This window comes from Aedes albopictus, chromosome 1 (assembly GCF_035046485.1).
Source record: "Aedes albopictus strain Foshan chromosome 1, AalbF5, whole genome shotgun sequence".
NCBI lineage: Eukaryota > Metazoa > Arthropoda > Insecta > Diptera > Culicidae > Aedes > Aedes albopictus.
In genome coordinates, this window is record NC_085136.1 from 211398478 (window position 1) to 211419948 (window position 21471).

At 38.3% G+C, this 21471-nt stretch overlaps 1 protein-coding gene across 1 annotated transcript in view; it reads right to left on the minus strand.

Moving 5' to 3' along the window:
* LOC109430325 (acyl-CoA Delta(11) desaturase) overlaps positions 1 to 1452 on the minus strand; it is an 83215-nt gene extending 81763 nt beyond the window's left edge. The window contains exon 1 of the mRNA XM_029867068.2: positions 852 to 1452. Coding sequence (XP_029722928.2) covers positions 852 to 1221 — 370 coding nt within the window. The 5' untranslated portion in view covers positions 1222 to 1452. The remainder of the gene's footprint in view (positions 1 to 851) is intronic.
* Between the last annotated feature and the right edge of the window lie 20019 nt (positions 1453 to 21471).

A 21471-nucleotide genomic window follows, 5' to 3' on the forward strand; every position in this document is an offset into this window, starting at 1 on the left:
CAATGACTTTACTGAGGCGATGTTTAACGTGTACGAGGAAAAAAAAGCCGCTGTTTCAAACTCTGGTATTGATCAGCGATATTTTTAGTTCATTGATTCATTTGGTCATTTGGTTTTTGCATGAGAGGACTGTCATGATTCGGCAACTTCATAATTTTACGACTCATGTTCAAGGCTTTAGATCGATTTTTGTCCACTTGGATAGTGATAAGTAAAAATATGCCTGATAACAAGCTCAATAAAAACATTAACGGTGAGAGCACTGTGGTGCATAATTGATCGGACAAACGCCGATTTTGAGATGCTGTAACTTTGGATTACTTCGATGGGTTGCTTTGATTGCTTTGATGGGCCTTGATTTTGACACGCATCTAAAAATATGTTGAATTTTGTGAATACGAAATATAAAACCGTTTTCGTACACTGGTTTGGGTGTGACAAGGCATTCAAAATGTGCGAAAGGGATGGAAAATGGTACCCCTTGAATTTACACATGTGCACATTTTGGTTGCCTTGTCACGAACGGGAATATTTTGTACTTCGTATACGTAAAATTCAGCAAACCTATTTGTAGCCACGTGTCAAAATGAGAGTCAATCCATCAAAGCAAACCATAGTTAGCCATTTCGTATGAAAATCAGCGTTTGTCCGATCAATTATGCACCGCAGTGTATTTGAACATAAATAACACCAGGGCTATCTTAATTTACTTAAAATTTTCTGCCTATTGAATTTGGAGTGATATGATTGATCATAGTCCAACGCATGAGTCGTTTATGATGCGATAGTTTGCTGAAGATATCTTGGTCAGCGTATGATCATATTTACAAGATAAAGTATCAAAAGCTTACCCCATAGTACGATGGCAACGGAAGCATCCATGTAGTACCTTAGCACTGCCAAAACTGCAATCAGGTGAAACGCCGAAATTGAAATCACGTTATGCCACTTGATTTCTGCATCGAACTCGTAGCCAAAGCAATCACGAAGTATGCACGTTAACCTGTGGCCCCATGCCGTTTGCTTCCACGCCTTGTAATTATCCAAATACTTTTCCACTTCTTGCTCGGAGATAGACTTGTTATCACTCAAACTCAGCTCATTATTGTTGACATCTTCGATGATTTTCTTCCGTTCAGCTATTGCCGCTTCCATTTTACGTGACAACTGATCTAAATCAGCTAATTTTATTTGCTTCGGTATCATTTTTATCACTGCCATGAATTAATAAATTTTGAAATTTCTTGAAATTCACCACACAAAATAGAACATTTGCACAACACTTTTAAATTTTCTTCTAAATTGTTCACAAGACACTTCAACTCTGCTGTAACGAGTAACATTCAATTCACAAAATATTGTTCCGCTGGTACGTGATACACCGCCGCCGGATGCCACGTTCCAACTGAGCCCTTGTGCGCAAAGGGAACCTTTTTCCAGAGAATGTTACCTGCAGTGAAACCCGTGCCCGATAAAAACCACCTCCGGATTGACGTCCACAATCGATCAGTCGATGTTGTTTGGAACCCATTAGCGCAATGATGAGGACATCTAGGAGAGATTTTTTTGCTGTTACAATTGGATTCGCTTCCCGCCGCCGTTTCGTTCTTGTCGTAATATTGGGTGCTCAAAGGAGAAGAGATCAATTGTCCGATAAATCGATTAGCTTGACCGGTTTGTTGTTTTCTCGAGATATTAAGTGAGTTTTTATAGTTTTGTAAAAGCTACCGAGAAGTTTTGTAACTTTGAGAGTTGGACGTTTGCAATGCTTATGGAGGTGTGGCTGTTATACGTCTAACATTTTTTCTACGATAGGCATAACATTATATGTAATTAGTTATGGAACTATTCATAAATAACGTTTGAACAATTTCATTTTTCTTCATTTTCAATACTTTTCTTTTTTTTGTTTTATTACTTTGTTCCAAGAAGTATTTTTCATTGAGCATTTTTGCTTTTTGTTCCTTTTTTCTTTTGTTCTTCCTCAGTTCTGCTATGATACATATGAAATTAGTTCCGGATTAGCAAGCTCTCGCTGCACTTGTGTTATAGCTCGGCGTTTGCTTTGAAAGCGAGCAAAAGTTCCATTCTTTCCATTCGTAGTTTTTGCAACCACTCAGTGTGTCAAAGTTAACTCCATGCAACAATACGCTGCACGTGCAGACGTTCCGAAGCACAAGCACATATTTAGGCAAAAAGGTCGGTAGCTTTCAATGACCGCCCATGAATCATTAGATGAAAGGAGTGTTGATAATACCAAAACGTCATTAGAACCACTGCAACTAATTCTACTGGGCAAAACCCAAGTTTTCTTGCTAGAGGTATTGTCGGCTTTGGCAGTTTCACAAGTTATTGGCGTTAGTGGGGTAAATGGAGTTGTTGAAGTTCTATCTTTTACATTAAGACGTGTCATGTGCCAGCGCATTCTTTTTTCTTCTTCTTCTTGGCGTAACGCCCTCAATGGGAAAAAGAATGCTTCTCAGCTTTTTGGACCGACTAGGAATCGAACCCGTTACCTTCAGCCTCTACAACTGTGGCAAAATGTGCCAGTGCATTGTTAAAATCAAGACATCATTGTTCTGGAACTAAAATGTGAATAAATTCTATTGGATGCCCACTAGAAAATAATAACAAGTTTGTATCATATTGTGTTATGATGTCATATTTATTTTCTATAACTTATTATGTTATAAAATAGATGCAGGCAGGATGTTAAAAAAATTAACAAAAAGTACACCGAGGCAATCGAAAAAATCACTTATTTTGTTATATGTAATTAGATCAAAATTATGACAAAACGTGGGTTCTTGGATTCAATACATCTAGTTTCTACCATAATTTGATTCAACTTTTGCAATACTATTTGAATTTCAAAACAATCAAAATTGAAGTATATAACAATGAGCTATCGATCAACTTTTTCACCTTAATGTGATATAATTGTGTTATAGTACCTATTTGAAAAATGTCATAAATTTCAAACAGAGTTATAACACAATGAGTTATAAATATCAGGATTTGTTATAATGGTGTTACATCTTTGTTAGTATTTTCTAATCGGGTATCTCTACATCAACTAACCTTCCAAAACGAAGGCTGTCATCGATATTAAAACCCCTAAAAAATTATGCACGTGAATCGTGAGACTATTAATTTTGGTCTCTGCACGTGCAGCCCAGCAGCTGGGAAACTAGTTTTATGTTTTTTTTTTCGGATAGATGGGCGTCACTGAAAGGTCGGATTCCAAGAGGTAGGGCTTAAACGCATGGCTTTGTGATTTTTGTTTTTGTTTCTTTTATTAAGATTGATTAGAATATTTTTGGGTTTGTGATGGCATCCACCTGCATGATTATGTATGCCATTCGGTGGCTGAACCACAAAACTTGTCGGATGGAGATTTTGAAGTCAATGGAATTTTCCATCATGGGCTGCTGATGGAAGTTAAATTGATCTGGTAAGGCAGGTACCCTATGATACTAACTCGGATACGGTGGGTTTGATTGGTTGATTGGCTAGGTAGCGATCGGGAAGTGAAAAAGGTACGTATTTCGAAAAGCTACTCAGGGTTTTCACAACAGATTAAATTGTTGCGTAAAGCTATGATATTCTGCTATACCCGAACCTCTATTCAGGTAATAAGTAGGGACTGCCTAAATAGAATTTTTACCTAAATGGATTCATTACCTAAATTGATCGTATTAGGGTGCTTTAACCCTTCAGGACGCGCGTCGTTGTAAAAAGTACAACACTGTCAAAAACCTCGCTCGTCGTATACAGCGCGAGCGCGGTGCAGTTTCAGCTGCATAATGGCGCGCGTCCTGAAAAGTTAAATACTCTCAGATGACCTTTACGATGATTTTAGAGGGGTTTCAGAGAAATTTTAAAGCGCTTCAGTGCGTTTCAGGACATTTGAGAGGTGTTTTATGAGGCTACGGATATCAGGCTAGTTCCACAGATGCGTCATGGGGGTTTCAAAGCGTTTCAATGCGTTTCAGGGTATTTTCAAAGCGTTTAATGGGGCTTCAGAGGCTCGCAGGTGAATTTCACGGAGGTTTCTCTTCTTCTTCTTCTTCTTTATGGCTCTACGTGCCCACATAGACTTGGCCTGCCTCTCTCCAACTTAGTGTTCTATGAGCACTTCTACAGTTATTAATTGGAGGGCTTTCTTTGCCAGCCATTGCATAAATTAGTATACACTGAAGTTTTTTTTACGCGGTTTTTTTTTACGCGGTTTTTTTTACGCGGTTTTTTTTACGCGGTCTGTCCTAAAAAAAAACCGCGTTATTTCAAGACCCGTCGTAAAAAAAACCGCGTTATTTCAAAAACCGTCGTAAAAAAAATCCGCGTTTTTTCAAAAACACGCATAAAGTAGTCAGCTCCACATCTAACGTGACTTGACTTTTTTTACGACGTTTTTTGAAATAACGCGGTTTTTTTTTACGACGGGTCTTGAAATAACGCGGTTTTTTTTACGACGGGTCTTGAAATAACGCGGTTTTTTTACGCGGTTTTTTTTACGCGGGACCATTACCGTCGTAAAAAAAAACTTCAGTGTATTGTGAGGCAAGCACAATGATACACTATGCCCAGGGAGTCGAGAAAATTTTCCCGACCGGAACAGGAATCGAACCCGCCGTCTCCGGATTGGCGATCCATAGCCTTAACCACTAGGCTAACTGGAGACCCAGGAGGTTTCATTAAAGTTTAAAAGGCGTTTTAAAGCGTTTTAAAACGTTTCAATGCATTTTAGGGCATTTCAGAAGCTTTTTGCGAGCCCAGGTGATGTTCACGGAGGATTCATGGGAGTTTCAGAGGCGTTTCAAACCGTTTCAAGGAGTGTCAGAAGGTTTACGGGGGCTTAAATGGGGTTTCATAGGCTCACGGGTGAAATTCACGGAAGTTTCATGGAAATTTAAGAGGCACTTGAATGCGTTTCAGAATATTTCTGGAAGTTTCAGAGGGGTTGAAAGGGCTTCAAATGTTTTAAATTTAACCTCATGAGGGTTTATGAGGCGTTGCATACTTTAGTTAAGGTGCCCCGTGCAAGTGGGACCTAAAAAAGTGCTGATTTGGTTTTGTCATGCCAAAAAAAAAATCGAATACAAATTCTTTGATTATCCCAATGGTTCTAAGAGAGGTTAGGTTAGATATCTTTATTAGAGAGATTTCCAGCCCGAGGCTAGTTTATCTCTTTTTTCTAAGAGACGTGGTTGGTATATTTTTTCATATTACCGAGCATTAAAACTGTTTCTACTATTTTACGATTCTGATCAATACATTTATTATGCATAGAATGAAGTGTGGCAGACCGTGATTTACTCTGTTACGAGGCAAATGGGACCTATTCGAAATGTTTTTTTTCAAATGGCTTAATAAAGTTGCTGCAAATAAATAAGGTAGCATTTATTATAAATATCTAATACGAATATCTATGTTTGGAGATTTGTATTGGAACTTTACTTTAGTACCTTACAGTACAGAAACGTTAGTTTATCCGATGATCGATTCTCAAGGTAGTTCTTTGAGATCCTCAAAGAGGCAATAAAGTCACCACTTGACAGCACATAACTGCATGAGGCTGTGTGTGCATAACTTTCATTCAAATTTTTCCAACGGATCATTAAGCTTGTAGATCCGATGACCTATACCCCAGGGAGTTTTACGATATCCCTCGGATTGGACTCACCACTGGATAAATTATTGTTATCTGAGGCTGTTTGAGTATCATCAGATGGCCTAAACACCTGGGAGTTCTCATGCACTTTAAAATTTTTTAACCATTCAACACGTCGTTAACGCCCCTTATTTCGTAGCTCGGGTTTTGTTTCCTATAACTAACTATATCCCTAATCTCAAGTACTCCAACTGCTCTGAACATAATCAAATTCCATTGAGGTAACGAAGGGACCTAAACAGATTTTACCTAAATAAATCCTACCTAAGGGAGCATCCATTGAGTACATCTTGCTAAAATTGGGATTTTTTAACCCCTTCTCCCCCCTTCGTACGGTTTTTTCTTTTACTTAATACATTGCTTGTCACACTTTCGTAAACCTCCCTCCCATAGGACCGCGACGTACTTAATGGATGGCCCTTAGATGGAGTAGAACTCAAAGTCGAGTCAAGTACAAGACACTGAAGACGACCTTACAGTTGAGGGTAAAATAGGTATAGGATGCAAATACTGACATAGTTGTAATTTAAAAGGAACAGTACTTTACCAGATTTTCTTTTATTTACAGGTATACCACTAACATGCGCAGTAGGGTGGCTCAAGCTTGTATGGCAAAACCACATGTCAAAAAGTTCGATGGCCCCCCTTCTCATTTCGTTCCATATGACGCCACGATGCTGTGGTCAAATTTTTAGCCAAATCCGTTAACATTAGGCCGGTGCTAAACTCGTTTGAAGTTTGTATGGGAGTTTATATGGGAAAACATTGATTTTTGCAATTTTCTACTGAGGGGTTCTAATTTTCCTTAAAACACGTAATCAATCCTATAGAAATATAGCCCGGGATATGCCGAAAAACTTTGTCGAAGACCGCAACGTAATCAGACACTTGCGAAAAAAGCTATAGCCTAGACAGTACGGGCACATTCAATGAGATTTTATTACTATTGTTATTCCTTTACATGTTAAATGTTAAGCACCACCAGATGGTCTGCATGTAATATCTTTTCTTACAAGCTTCGGATGACTTTGCGGTCTTCGACAAAGTTTTTTGGCACATGTAAGACTATAGTTCTTTATAATCGGCTATGTGATTTAAGTAAAAATAGTGCCCCTCATGAGAAAAATGCTAAAAACGATGTTTTCCCATATAAACTTCCATACAAACTTCAAACGAGTTTAGCACCGCCCTAATGTTAACGGATTTGGCTGAAAATTTTACCACAGCATCTTGGCGTCATATAGAACGAAATGAGAAGGGGGCCCATCGAACTTTTTGACATGTGGTATTTTGAGCCACGCTAATGCGCAGGTTTATTAGAACCATAGTTATTCAACGTTACTCTGAACAGCGAATACGACTACAGTTACGAGTATAAATCTGAGGATCTTAACTCCTGGTTAGTTTGGATGACCTGCACTGTCCTAACAATGTCAATGTATGGCTTTCGAGTTTCCAAGATATTTATGGATTACACCAGCTTATGCAATGTCACGATTTAGTGCTAAACTACACGATATTATCTGTAGATTTGATTTTCAGAAATTAGTAAACCTTGGACATTGAAAAATACAAAAACTTTTCCACATTCATAAAAAAAGCTATTCAAATACGTATGAATGTAAACCATATTCAAAATCAGCATTTTTTCCGGTGTTCATGATGATGTAGAATGATGTTAGTGAGCCGTTGGACTCTCGAAGGGTCGGTCATCAGCCGACCTATTATAGTAGTGTGACCGCAGCACCCTTTTTTAAGAATGAGGAAATCTGCTGGGCACCCAAGAGGTGGGTCCTTGGGTTATGAAAGGGTCGACCCCTCTATAACCACATTTTCTCTCTTCCTTACCTTCGCTGTTCGCCCGTTAGGGATGACTTCGAGAAGGTGGGGACCGTACACTCTCTATTTGTAAAAGTTCCACCAGCTATCTCCTTGAGTTGTCCGCTCTCTCCTGGATGATTGGGTCTTGCATTGTGCTTCATTTACCGTTATTATTAAAAAAAATATACCATCAAAACCTGAAACGCCATTCTCTTTCTTTATCATTCCTACACCTCTGGACAAATTAAAAAAAAAATGTTAGACGAAATTTTGAGTTACGCCCTTTTAAAGGGCCTAACCCCTAAAAAATCAGGGCTTCTATAGAAAAACATCATATTTCATAACGGAAGCATGCTTCTGCCGACAAAATTTGAAACGCCATTCTTTTTCTTTATCATTCCTACACCTCTGGATAAATTTTTAAAATAATCGTTAGACGAAATTTTTAGTTACGCCAATTTAAGGAGCCTTACCCCTAAAAAATAGGGGTTTCTTTAGAACACCATCATATTTCGTAACAGAAGCATGCTTCAAAGTCCCAAATAATAAAAAGTATCATTAATAATGCTACAATTTGATACTATGCACTAATATTGACGGCATTTTGTATAAAAATTAGCCATAACGTCAGTATAAGGGAAGTATTCTTTAACCTGTAGGATACGGACGTTGTTGGCTACATTTACTATTATAGCCAGAACAATATACAATGAAAAACATAAACGACAGTTCATTTACTTGTTCACTTATATAGTTATTGCACACCCATAAACTGAATTTCAAAAATAATGTTGGTCAAATTCTTCAGTTACGCTCATTTGAAGGTCATAAGTACTTATAGTAGAATTATTATAAAACTTAGTTTCATTTAATCATGTTTATTCTTCGGTAACGTAGTTTAGCCGTTAAATATGGAACTATCATTACAATTGATCATCTCAATCCTTATTTTTGTATTTTTATTAATTGAAAACGGCATTCATCAATAAAACTAACGAATGACAAAGGCGCATCCCAGACTACCAATTTGCACGTATAATGAAGTTCATGTTCATGTTATACGTACTTTTATGCGGTAAAGTTACATGCAGTAAAAGTGCCTTATGCGTACAAAAGTGGAGGCGCTATACGTGCATTGACGGAAAAATAATGACCCTAATCGACTTGAAACGATATCTTATGCGATGTACGGTATGCACTATTGCGACGTAATAAAGCATCTTATGCGACTTAAAAATATTCGAAATTAAAAAATCTTGTCACCTTAGTATCGAACTACAGTGACCCCACAATTTATGAATCGGCAAAAATGACCACAGTTTATGGGTTACTCCATTTGATCAACATGGTGATTCATAAATAGTGTACAAAATTAAGGTGATTCATCGGTGTGGGGTCCCTGTAATAACCTTTGGGTTATCGAGCCGCACTTTACACTTAACACCAAACACTTCTTATGAAACACACTGATTAAATGTCATGACATTCTAACTCACCTCAGTGCTTGTTGGAATGCACTTGGTTTCCATGCGCTGTACGTGTTCGTCAGGCTATTTGGAGATCAAAATGTTGTAGCATGAGTTCTCGCACAGTTACCACTCCTCCTCCTATGCTGGCACCACCCATTGCTAATTATAAGGTCAACAAAACAAAAATGATGACTTTGTAACTTTTTTTTGTAACCATAATGATGACTTTTCACTTTCTTTTAGCTTTTTGGCACTCAAACAGCACCTCTTTAATTGTTATCACATATCACATCGCAATATTAACGTTAATGATTCTAGCATATGCGAGTTTGTATGTACATTTGAACGAGTTTATTTTCACTTTTATGCGATTTAGTTTGTACACCAATGCGAGTTAAACTTACATAATTAGAAAAGCACCAAGCGAAGTCGTATAATCATCGCAGTACGCAATTTTGCGAGTTCAATTGACACTTTGCGAGTTCACTCGAACGCTTATGCGAATCAACAAAGTTCGTCGCAAAAAATCATCGGAATATCAAAGAAAATCGCGTTAAGTACTGTTCCTTTGAATTCCACTAAGAATTTGCATCCTTTGACAGATACGTATTTCGACCTCAACTGTAAGGTCGTCTTCAGTGTCTTGTACTTGACTCGACTCAAGTCGAGTCGGGTACAAGACACTGAAGACGACCTTACAGTTGAGGTCGAAATACGTATCTGTCAAAGGATGCAAATTCTTAGTGGAATTCAAAGGAACAGTACTTAACGCGATTTTCTTTTATTTACAGATATTCCCCTAACAAGCCCAGGTTAATCATCATCGGAATATCGTCTACTACGATGTAGTCATTAGCCTGGTACACGGTTTATATGGGAAAATATAAAAAATGGAAAAACTCCAACTCCTGTATACTTTTTGAGTTCCATTTTGGTCCCATATCAACTGTGCAAAATTTCAGATCGATCGAAGAAACTATATTTTGGCGCCCGCCATTCTTAGTTTTTCATACGATTTACTATGGGGAAAATTTACTTCTTCAAAGAAAAATCGCATGAGGTCATCCATTGATCCCTAAAAATAAGTCGTTGAATGATTACTGTAGATAACTTCACGAGGAATCAGACCTCCGAAGACCGCAAAGCGATGCGATATTCGTGGAAAAAGTTATTAAGCCTTTCCCGATCGATAAAATGACGAGATTTTATTATTTATTGTCATTCCTTTCATGTTAAACAGCGTTGGCATGCCATTCGGTTTTCAGTCAATAACTTTTTCCACATGCCTTAGATCGCTTTGCGGTCTTCAGAGGGTTTGTTTCTCGTAAAATTTCCAACAGAAATCATTCATCGATATATTTTTAGGGATTAAGGGGCAACCTGTGTCGATTTTTCTTTGAAAAAGTGATTTTCCCCACAGTAAATTGTATGAAAACTTAAAACGGCTGGCGCTTAAATATAGTTTCTCAGATCGAGCTGAAATAGTGCACGGTTGATATGGGGCCAAAATGGAATTCAAAAAGTGTACAGGAGTAAAATGTCTTTTATCACGCCGAGGACCTGGGATCGAATCCCACTCCCGACATACTCACAAAAATGTGGGTTCTTCCTTCGGAAGGGAAGTAAAGCGTGGGTCCCGAGATGAACTAGCCTAGGGTTAAAAATCTCGTTAATACAGACAAAAAAAAAACAAAAAAAAAATGTCTTTTTGTGTCCCACGCTAGTAGTCATACATTTTAAAAGTTAATTTGCACTCTTATACGATTTTACCAGATGTATCGCAGTAAGTTCAAAAAATGACATCATATGCGATGAAAATTGTCCCTCAGCCGTACATATATGCGATAGTGACTTAAAATAGTACTTTATACGATGTACACGTTAGGAGGAAGCCGGCCCCAGAACCCCAACACCAACACAGATAGAAACACCAGGGTGGCAACATCGACATAGCAACAACAAAGTAAGGCGCCATGCCACATTGGACGAACGAGCAGACGCTATGAGGAATTGCACTTTGGCAAACGCATAAACTGATGACACGCATTAATCGATTCGACCGATCACCCGATCGACGACGGACCCACAGAGGAACAGTCACCAGGCGGATAGGTTTGCTGAGTTGACATAATGAGTTTATAAAAGCCACTTTCAGTGTCTAGAATAAGTTAGTCTTAATCGTGAGTTGTAACTTAGTGTTTAATTGAATAATATTATTTTTTTTATCGAATGCTAGACAGCATTCTAATTATTTACAGCGTGCATCCTTATGCGATTCCTGGTTGTCTGGGATGTCATCGCTTGTTTTGTCCATAAAAGAGCAATACAAAAAACTTACGTCCCACGCTATGAATGGCAATTGATACAAAAGTGATTGCTTCCAACATGTTTGAAAATACTTCCCTTATATTAGCGTAATGGCCAATTTTTATACAAACATCAATACAAATAGCCAATACTAGCGCATAGTATCAAATTGTAGCATTATTTATGATACGTTTTATAATTTGGGACTTCAAGGCAGGGTTCCTGATTTCCACTTTTCATCTTCTTCCACATTCGAAGACAGTCAGCAGCGAACGGTTGTCGCTTAGTTTGTGTGTTTGCTTGTCAGCGACGACGACGACAGCAAACTCCTGCGAACGGTGGGAAGCCACACATGGAAATTATTGTGCGTTTAGCACTAAATTGATTTCCGAAAAAACTTCATCGACTTCCGCTGCCTTTCCTATGCGTTAAACATAACGTCGGAAGTAGTGCGCTGTATAGAAAACCAGATTTACTGTACAGCGCACTACTTCCGACGTTATGTTTAACGCATAGGAAAGGCAGCGGAAGTCGATGAAGTTTTTTCGGAAATCAATTTAGTGCTAAACGCACAATACTCATTCGTCCAAATTCGCATCGCAAGCGATCGGGCGATGATCCGATTCGTGAGTGATACGAGTGATATTGTGCATACGAATTTTTTATGTTTCCAAAAATGTTTATTATTTTCCTTGCTAATCTAGCATTTCTATAACAATACACTAAAAATGTATGCATTACATGCAAAAATTCTCTTCTAGTTATGATAATAGTCGCTTCGATCGCTCACCAGCATTTTTCACCATTCGCCATTCATTCATTCGCGTGCGATCCAAACTGCGACGAACGGCAACGAATATCCATGTCAAACAATTTGCGCATCGCTTCCCACTGGTGATGGGGTTGCATGTTTGATCATGACTATCCGTTTGCTGCATCTTTCTCGATTCGCTTCAGCATAGAGGAGTAAATATGAATGGAGTGAGGCGAATATACCGATCCTTGCTTCAAGGCATGATGAAATATGATGATTTTCTATAGAAACCCTGATTTTTAAGGGGTTAGGCCCTTTAAAAGGGCGTAACTCAGAATTTCGCCTAACGATTATTTTAAAAATTTGTATAGAAGTGTAGGAATGATAAAGAAAGAGAATGGCGTTCAGGTTTTGCTGGTATATTTTTACCCTTCTTACACCCATAAGAAGGGTATAAATATCGCTCGAAAAACCGACTTTCGTTCCGAGGCCCGGAGGGCCGAGTCTCATATACCAATGAACTCAGCTCGACGAACTGAGCAAATGTCTGTATGTGTGTGTGTATGTGTGTATGTGTGTGTGTGTGTGTGTGTGTGTGCGTTACAAAAAAAAGTCACGCACGTTTCTCAGCCGTCTGTCAACCGATTTGAGTTCTCTTGGAAGCAAATGAAAGCTACTACATCCTAGTAGAACGCTATTGAATTTTTTTTCGATTGGACGTTTGGTTACCGAGATATCTCTCGAAGAGTACTTATGAGTCATACTTCTAAACTTTTTAAGATTTTGGACCAAGTGTATCATAATAAATATTTCGGCCGTTTGTCAATCGATTTAAGTTCTCTTGGTACCAAATGAAAGCTACAGCATCCTAGTAGATCACCCAGAAATTTTATTTCGATTGGACATTTGGTTACCGAGATATCTTTCGAAGAGTACTTAGGATTATACAACTAAACTTTTTGAGATTTTTGACCAATTGTATAATAATAAATATCTTAGCCATCTGTCAACCGATTTCGGTTATCCTAGCTTCAAATGAAAGCTACAACATTCTAGAAGAACCCTATACAATTCCATTAGGATTGGACATTTGATTACCGAGATATCTTTCAAAGAGTACTTGGGAGTAATACAGGTTAACTTTTTGAGAGATTTTGGACCAAGGGTACCATAATAAATATCTCAGCCATCTGTCAACCGATTTGGGTTCTCTAAGCACCAAATGGAAGCTACAATATCCTTGTATAAGTCCCTGAAATTTTTGTTTCGATTCGACATTTGATTACTGAGATATCTTACGAAAAGTATTTCAATAAATTCTTTTTACCCTTCTTACACCCATAAGAAGGGTATAAATATCGCTCGAAAAACCGACTTTCGATCCGAGGCCCGGAGGGCCGAGTCTCATATACCAATGAACTCAGCTCGACGAACTAAGCAAATGTCTGTATGTGTGTGTGTGTGTGTATGTGCGTTTCAAAAAAAAGTCACGCACATTTCTCAGCCGTCTGTCAACCGATTTGAGTTCTCTTGGAAGCAAATGAAAGCTACTACATCCTAGTAGAACGTTATTGAATTTTTTTTCGATTGGACGTTTGGTTACCGAGATATCTCTCGAAGAGTACTTATGAGTCATACTTCTAAACTCTTTAAGATTTTTGACCAAGTGTATCATAATAAATATTTCGGCCGTTTGTCAATCGATTTAAGTTCTCTTGGTACCAAATGAAAGCTACAGCATCCTAGTAGATCACCCAGAAATTTTATTTCGATTGTGTGGTGACCTGTAAATAACACATCTATATACCTTGGCAATTGGGTGGATATTGTCTATGAATGGGTGGTTTGAACTTTAGAGTGTTTGGTCTGACAGCGGAAGTGTGGTAGTCGAGAGAACAGAGGCGAGCGGTAAGACGTGTGTGCGGAGACGTAGGTTGGCTACCGGAGGTTTCCGGAAGACACTGGGAATCCTGAAGACCGGAGTAAGCAGAGTGTCACAGTGGCGAAGAGGTTGGGATTGTGAGTTGGCTGGGGGAAGAAACTGTTTGATAGTGAAGATGAGTGGAATGCAACAAAGTTGCATGGAGGATGCAGGGCGAGAGGCGGCAGAGCAAAGTACTCGGTTTGCACAGTGCGCCGAACAGGGGTGAACGATGGCCGAAACAACGAAACTGCTGGATTTTTGTGTGAGGACGAGGTGGTGAGAAAACTTGTTTTTTCACACGTACGGCAACAGATATTTTTTTCCACGATGCAAGCGATGGCAAATTTACGTGAAGCGGCTGGCACAGAGCGCCGCACAGCTCCCGGAGAGCGAAATCGAATTGATGGCCCTGGAGGCCGAGATTATTGAGACAGCTGGTGCGAAGCACAGCGTAGCTCCCGGAGAGCGAAAAAAGGTGGTCCCGGAGACCGTAACCTAAGAAAAAAGCGGCTATACATGGCATAGCGCGGCTCTCGGAGAGCGTAACAAATTGATCGGCTTTGGCTGATGCATAGAGTTTTACATAGAAAACTAACCTCATTTTTCTCCCCGAGCGAGAAAAGAACGGCAACGAATGGGAATCAAAACAAACCACCGGAAACTCAAAATTCGTGTGGGAGGAAAAAGGATGGGAAGAACGAAAATGAACCGAACGTTCATTTCTGATTCTGACGACATCGTGCAAAACGTAATTGTATCACGTAGCTCTTGAAGAGCAGTGCAAACAGGACAGTTGGTATACATACATATACTTAAAAAAATGCAAGCAAGCAGCTGTAATTTGAATGTATTCAAATCCCCGAACTGATTAGTGTGCGGCAGTGCCAGTAGAGGCGCTATAGAGTTTTGCATAGAAAGTTAACCAAAATTTTCTCCCTGAGATAGAACAAAACGGCAAATGAATGGGAATCAAAACAAACCACCGGAAACTGTCAAAATTCGTATAGGTGGGAAGAAGACGAGACGAACGAGAATGATCCGAACGTTACGTCTTGCAAAACATAATAAACGAATGCGGAAACCGTTTAAGTAAAGCAAAACAAATGTACGCTCTTTATTCAAACGGCGCACATATTTCACATCTAAATGTGGAATTTGCAGATCAAAAGGAATGATCTTGATGCGTGAGAAATTCGCTCAAAAAGTCGTTTATCTTCGATATCCATACGTAGCTGTTAAGAAATGGCAGTTCAAGTGACAGTCACTGCAGAATTGCTGTAGAAAGTTTATGCCAGGATACGAACATGTAATTTCTTGGGCGATTCCGTTTGATCATGAAATTGGGATATAATGTGCACTGCCTTGTGCCACCGACACACGGCCAGTTAAAACTGTGAAAATTTACACACAAGTAGAGAAAAGAAAAACAAAACAGTAAACAGCTTAAGATTTTTTTTGACGATGTTATGAATTCTCTGCATTGAAATAATTGTAGAGAAAAATGGTTGAACACATGGGTTTAGTCAAGTGGGCACGAGGTGGCGATAGTCGACCACTCAAAGGATCCACTGTTAAAAGACTAAGACTAAGACTTGAGTTTGACTGTTGCTCATCCTAATTATCGAAACACGGATGATAGAGACAGATGCATATCACTGAGTCGAGTGTTATTAAGGTAGTTCAATAATGTTGGGTCCAAGAAAATGTACGTAGCTATCCGTTGCAGCATTGAGAAGCTGAACAAGATGGAATTGTCCGGGAAGGATATGAGTACCAGGATGCGACAGAGGTTGATCGTAAACCGTGTGGAAGAGCTGTTTCAAGAGGCAGAAATGAAAGATATTCGGTATGGTGCGACGTTATTAGAAGTTGCATTGTTTAAGAGATTGTAGTTTGACCTTGTTGAAGAGGAGAAAGTCTTTGCAATTTTCTCAGGTGGAGATATCTGGTATTATACTATATTATCTACAAGAAAAAAATAAGGCAGCACCAGTAAAACGATGAGGCTATCTCGAATGGATTGAACTCTTGCAAGTGTTTTTAAAGTGAGAAAAAAGATGAAAGAGAATCAAGGATATTTAGATACTTATAATTAGAGGCAGAGATTTGTAAAGATGTTTGTGAGCATTTGTAAGTTAAGATCGGCATTTTAGAAAGAGCAAAGTCAAGACTAAATGAAGATTAGCGGACTCCTGAAAATAAGGTGTCTTATTATTGGTCTTAATATTAGTTTCATGTATGTATGTTACGTAAATGCATGTTGTGGTCTGAAAAGCATAACGGATTTGCTCTGCAAATTGGCATAAGACTAACGTGTTGCCTTTCAACGAACGCTGCCGTTTATCTTGAGCTTTGATTATGAAAAATAAAACAATTTCGTAGACAAAGGGAGATGTGGTGACCTGTAAATAACACATCTATATACCTTGGCAATTGGGTGGATATTGTCTATGAATGGGTAGTTTGAACTTTAGAGTGTTTGGTCTGACAGCGGAAGTGTGGTAGTCGAGAGAACAGAGGCGAGCGGTAAGACGTGTGTGCGGAGACGTAGGTTGGCTACCGGAGGTTTCCGGAAGACACTGGGAATCCTGAAGACCGGAGTAAGCAGAGTGTCACAGATTGGACATTTGGTTACCGAGATATCTTTCGAAGAGTACTTAGGATTATACAACTAAACTTTTTGAGATTTTTGACCAATTGTATAATAATAAATATCTTAGCCATCTGTCAACCGATTTCGGTTATCCTAGCTTCAAATGAAAGCTACAACATTCTAGAAGAACCCTATACAATTTCATTAGGATTGGACATTTGATTACCGAGATATCTTTCAAAGAGTACTTGGGAGTAATACAGGTTAACTTTTTGAGAGATTTTGGACCAAGGGTACCATAATAAATATCTCAGCCATCTGTCAACCGATTTGGGTTCTCTAAGCACCAAATGGAAGCTACAATATCCTTGTATAAGGCCCTGAAATTTTTGTTTCGATTCGACATTTGATTACTGAGATATCTTACGAAAAGTATTTCAATAAATTCTTTTTACCCTTCTTACACCCATAAGAAGGGTATAAATATCGCTCGAAAAACCGACTTTCGATCCGAGGCCCGGAGGGCCGAGTCTCATATACCAATGAACTCAGCTCGACGAACTGAGCAAATGTCTGTATGTGTGTGTGTGTGTATGTGCGTTACAAAAAAAAGTCACGCACGTTTCTCAGCCGTCTGTCAACCGATTTGAGTTCTCTTGGAAGCAAATGAAAGCTACTACATCCTAGTAGAACGCTATTGAATTTTTTTTCGATTGGACGTTTGGTTACCGAGATATCTCTCGAAGAGTACTTATGAGTCATACTTCTAAACTTTTTAAGATTTTTGACCAAGTGTATCATAATAAATATTTCGACCGTTTGTCAATCGATTTAAGTTCGCTTGGTACCAAATGAAAGCTACAGCATCCTAGTAGATCACCCAGAAATTTTATTTCGATTGGACATTTGGTTACCGAGATATCTTTCGAAGAGTACTTAGGATTATACAACTAAACTTTTTGAGATTTTTGACCAATTGTATAATAATAAATATCTTAGCCATCTGTCAACCGATTTCGGTTATCCTAGCTTCAAATGAAAGCTACAACATTCTAGAAGAACCCTATACAATTTCATTAGGATTGGACATTTGATTACCGAGATATCTTTCAAAGAGTACTTGGGAGTAATACAGGTTAACTTTTTGAGAGATTTTGGACCAAGGGTACCATAATAAATATCTCAGCCATCTGTCAACCGATTTGGGTTCTCTAAGCACCAAATGGAAGCTACAATATCCTTGTATAAGGCCCTGAAATTTTTGTTTCGATTCGACATTTGATTACTGAGATATCTTACGAAAAGTATTTCAATAAATTCTTTTTACCCTTCTTACACCCATAAGAAGGGTATAAATATCGCTCGAAAAACCGACTTTCGATCCGAGGCCCGGAGGGCCGAGTCTCATATACCAATGAACTCAGCTCGACGAACTGAGCAAATGTCTGCATGTGTGTGTGTGTGTGTGTATGTGTGTATGTGTGTGTGTGTGTGTGTATGTGCGTTACAAAAAAAAGTCACGCACGTTTCTCAGCCGTCTGTCAACCGATTTGAGTTCTCTTGGAAGCAAATGAAAGCTACTACATCCTAGTAGAACGCTATTGATTTTTTTTTCGATTGGACGTTTGGTTACCGAGATATCTCTCGAAGAGTACTTATGAGTCATACTTCTAAACTTTTTAAGATTTTTGACCAAGTGTATCATAATAAATATTTCGGCCGTTTGTCAATCGATTTAAGTTCTCTTGGTACCAAATGAAAGCTACAGCATCCTAGTAGATCACCCAGAAATTTTATTTCGATTGGACATTTGGTTACCGAGATATCTTTCGAAGAGTACTTAGGATTATACAACTAAACTTTTTGAGATTTTTGACCAATTGTATAATAATAAATATCTTAGCCATCTGTCAACCGATTTCGGTTATCCTAGCTTCAAATGAAAGCTACAACATTCTAGAAGAACCCTATACAATTTCATTAGGATTGGAAATTTGATTACCGAGATATCTTTCAAAGAGTACTTGGGAGTAATACAGGTTAACTTTTTGAGAGATTTTGGACCAAGGGTACCATAATAAATATCTCAGCCATCTGTCAACCGATTTGGGTTCTCTAAGCACCAAATGGAAGCTACAATATCCTTGTATAAGGCCCTGAAATGTTTGTTTCGATTCGACATTTGATTACTGAGATATCTTACGAAAATTATTTCAATGAATTCTTTTTACCCTTCTTACACCCATAAGAAGGGTATAAATATCGCTCGAAAAACCGACTTTCGATCCGAGGCCCGGAGGGCCGAGTCTCATATACCAATGAACTCAGCTCGACGAACTGAGCAAATGTCTGTATGTGTGTGTGTGTGTGTGTGTGTATGTGTGTATGTGTGTGTGTGTGTGTGTATGTGCGTTACAAAAAAAAGTCACGCACGTTTCTCAGCCGTCTGTCAACCGATTTGAGTTCTCTTGGAAGCAAATGAAAGCTACTACATCCTAGTAGAACGCTATTGAATTTTTTTTCGATTGGACGTTTGGTTACCGAGATATCTCTCGAAGAGTACTCATGAGTCATACTTCTAAACTTTTTAAGATTTTTGACCAGGTATATCATAATAAATATTTCGGCCGTTTGTAAATCGATTTAAGTTCGCTTGGTACCAAATGGAAGCTACAGCATCCTAGTAGATCACCCATAAATTTTATTTCGATTGGACATTTGGTTACCGAGATATCTTTCGAAGAGTACTTAGGATTATACAACTAAACTTTTTGAGATTTTTGCCCAATTGTATAATAATAAATATCTTAGCCATCTGTCAACCGATTTCGGTTATCCTAGCTTCAAATGAAAGCTACAACATTCTAGAAGAACCCTATACAATTTCATTAGGATTGGACATTTGATTACCGAGATATCTTTCAAAGAGTACTTGGGAGTAATACAGGTTAACTTTTTGAGAGATTTTGGACCAAGGGTACCATAATAAATATCTCAGCCATCTGTCAACCGATTTGGGTTCTCTAAGCACCAAATGGAAGCTACAATATCCTTGTATAAGGCCCTGAAATTTTTGTTTCGATTCGACATTTGATTACTGAGATATCTTACGAAAAGTATTTCAATAAATTCTTTTTTTATTATTATATTCACTTGTTATCTTGCATTAGTTTTTCACCAGTCTATGGGAAATTATTTTCAATAAATTATGCTGATCTCATACAAAGTGTATTCTAGCAGGTTATTGTTTTCAACAAAATTATAATTAACAAATTACAAATACACAGGAATTTTATGAAAACTAACAATATGTTAAATGTAAGCTTTGAATTTATATATTGTTGGAAAAATGCAAGAACCGGACAGCCAAAATAACTAGTTAATGTCAAAACTGATTAACTTAGTAGATATATAATTTTTGTCCTTTTTACACAATAACCATGAATACCAAGTACTTCGGAGCTAATTTATTCGACTGATTAAGAGATATTAGACAAAGTGCATCTCGCTGATTTTCTTATCCATTTGTTAATCGATTCAAGATTATTTGGCAGTTAACAAAAGATACAATATTCCAGAATATGTAAGCTATTTTTTAAACATTCCATAAAGATTCTAGGAGGTGTCTTGGCATTTATGGTAGTTTAGTCTATGGTCAATGATGCTATTTCGGAAACCAATCCACTAGATGCCAAATCCACAATATTTTCTAGAACTTTTGGTCAATTACACAAAATAAATATGTTACAAATAATACAACAATTATTTTAATAAGTGTAAGAAGGGTTCTGTTCACCATAGGTGGATTAAATCGGGTTTTTTTTTGATAATAACGGTAGATGAAGCACCGTGTCTTGGCTAGTACTACATATAGACTATCCGTTGGACTCAAACTACAGTGCGAGAAATAAGTATAAAGACAGAGCCATTTTCCATACAAAATAATCATGTTTAGGGATCAAAATGTCTTTTTCTAGCGATTCGATTGTTATGGAATTTTGTCTGCAACCTTAAAATAACTAAAATTTTGACTAGAAATATAAATCATCATACATGAAAACGTTTATATCGACTTTTCAGATTCAAATAAATATAAAGACACATTTTTAAATGGAAATAAGTGTCTTTATATTTATTTGAATCTGAAAAGTCGATATAAACGTTTTCATGGATGATGATTTATATTTCTAGCCAAAATTCTAGTTATTTTAAGGTTGCAGACAAAATTTCATAACAATCGAATCGCTAGAAAAAGAGATTTTGATCCCTAAACATGATCATTTTGTATGGAAAACGGCTCTGTCTGTATACTTATTTCTCGCACTGTACTGGATGGGAGGGGGACAGTTCAGCTTGCTGTTGGTCGGCCCGCCATTTTCTCTGTAGTTCAAGTACGATTCGAGAGACCGTGGAAATCTCAGTTGTCCGCCCCCGTACACATCCTTTCAGCAATGTTGTCCGGAGCAGACATGTCCAAACACTACACTACACGAGGAGTCGATGCTCAAACACACCACCGCGGGTGCCAAGCGACCCCCTGCTCTCCGTATTTCAGAACGAACACGCACCGTGTCTGGCTCAACACCGGTGTCGGTGGCGTTGCTCAGGCACTTCGCACGGTGTTTGACGCTTCGGGTAACACGGAGCCCGAGTGTTTCCGATTATGCATAACACTCGTGCGAGTTCAAGCGCTCGGTGCCGTTCATTCTCCAGCACCAGTTGAGGAATTCCACGGAGTCATGTCAGTCGATCCTGAGCGACCATTTCAAAAATATCTGAAACTTTGCACAGTTTTTCAATTTCATCTAAATCGTCATTTTTCGATATCAAACCTTCATATTCACTCACGACTAACTTTTCAAAAGGGTGTATGCGAAAATAGTTCAAAAATATTCTAAAAGCTGTACAGCAAAAACGGATTTTTCGATT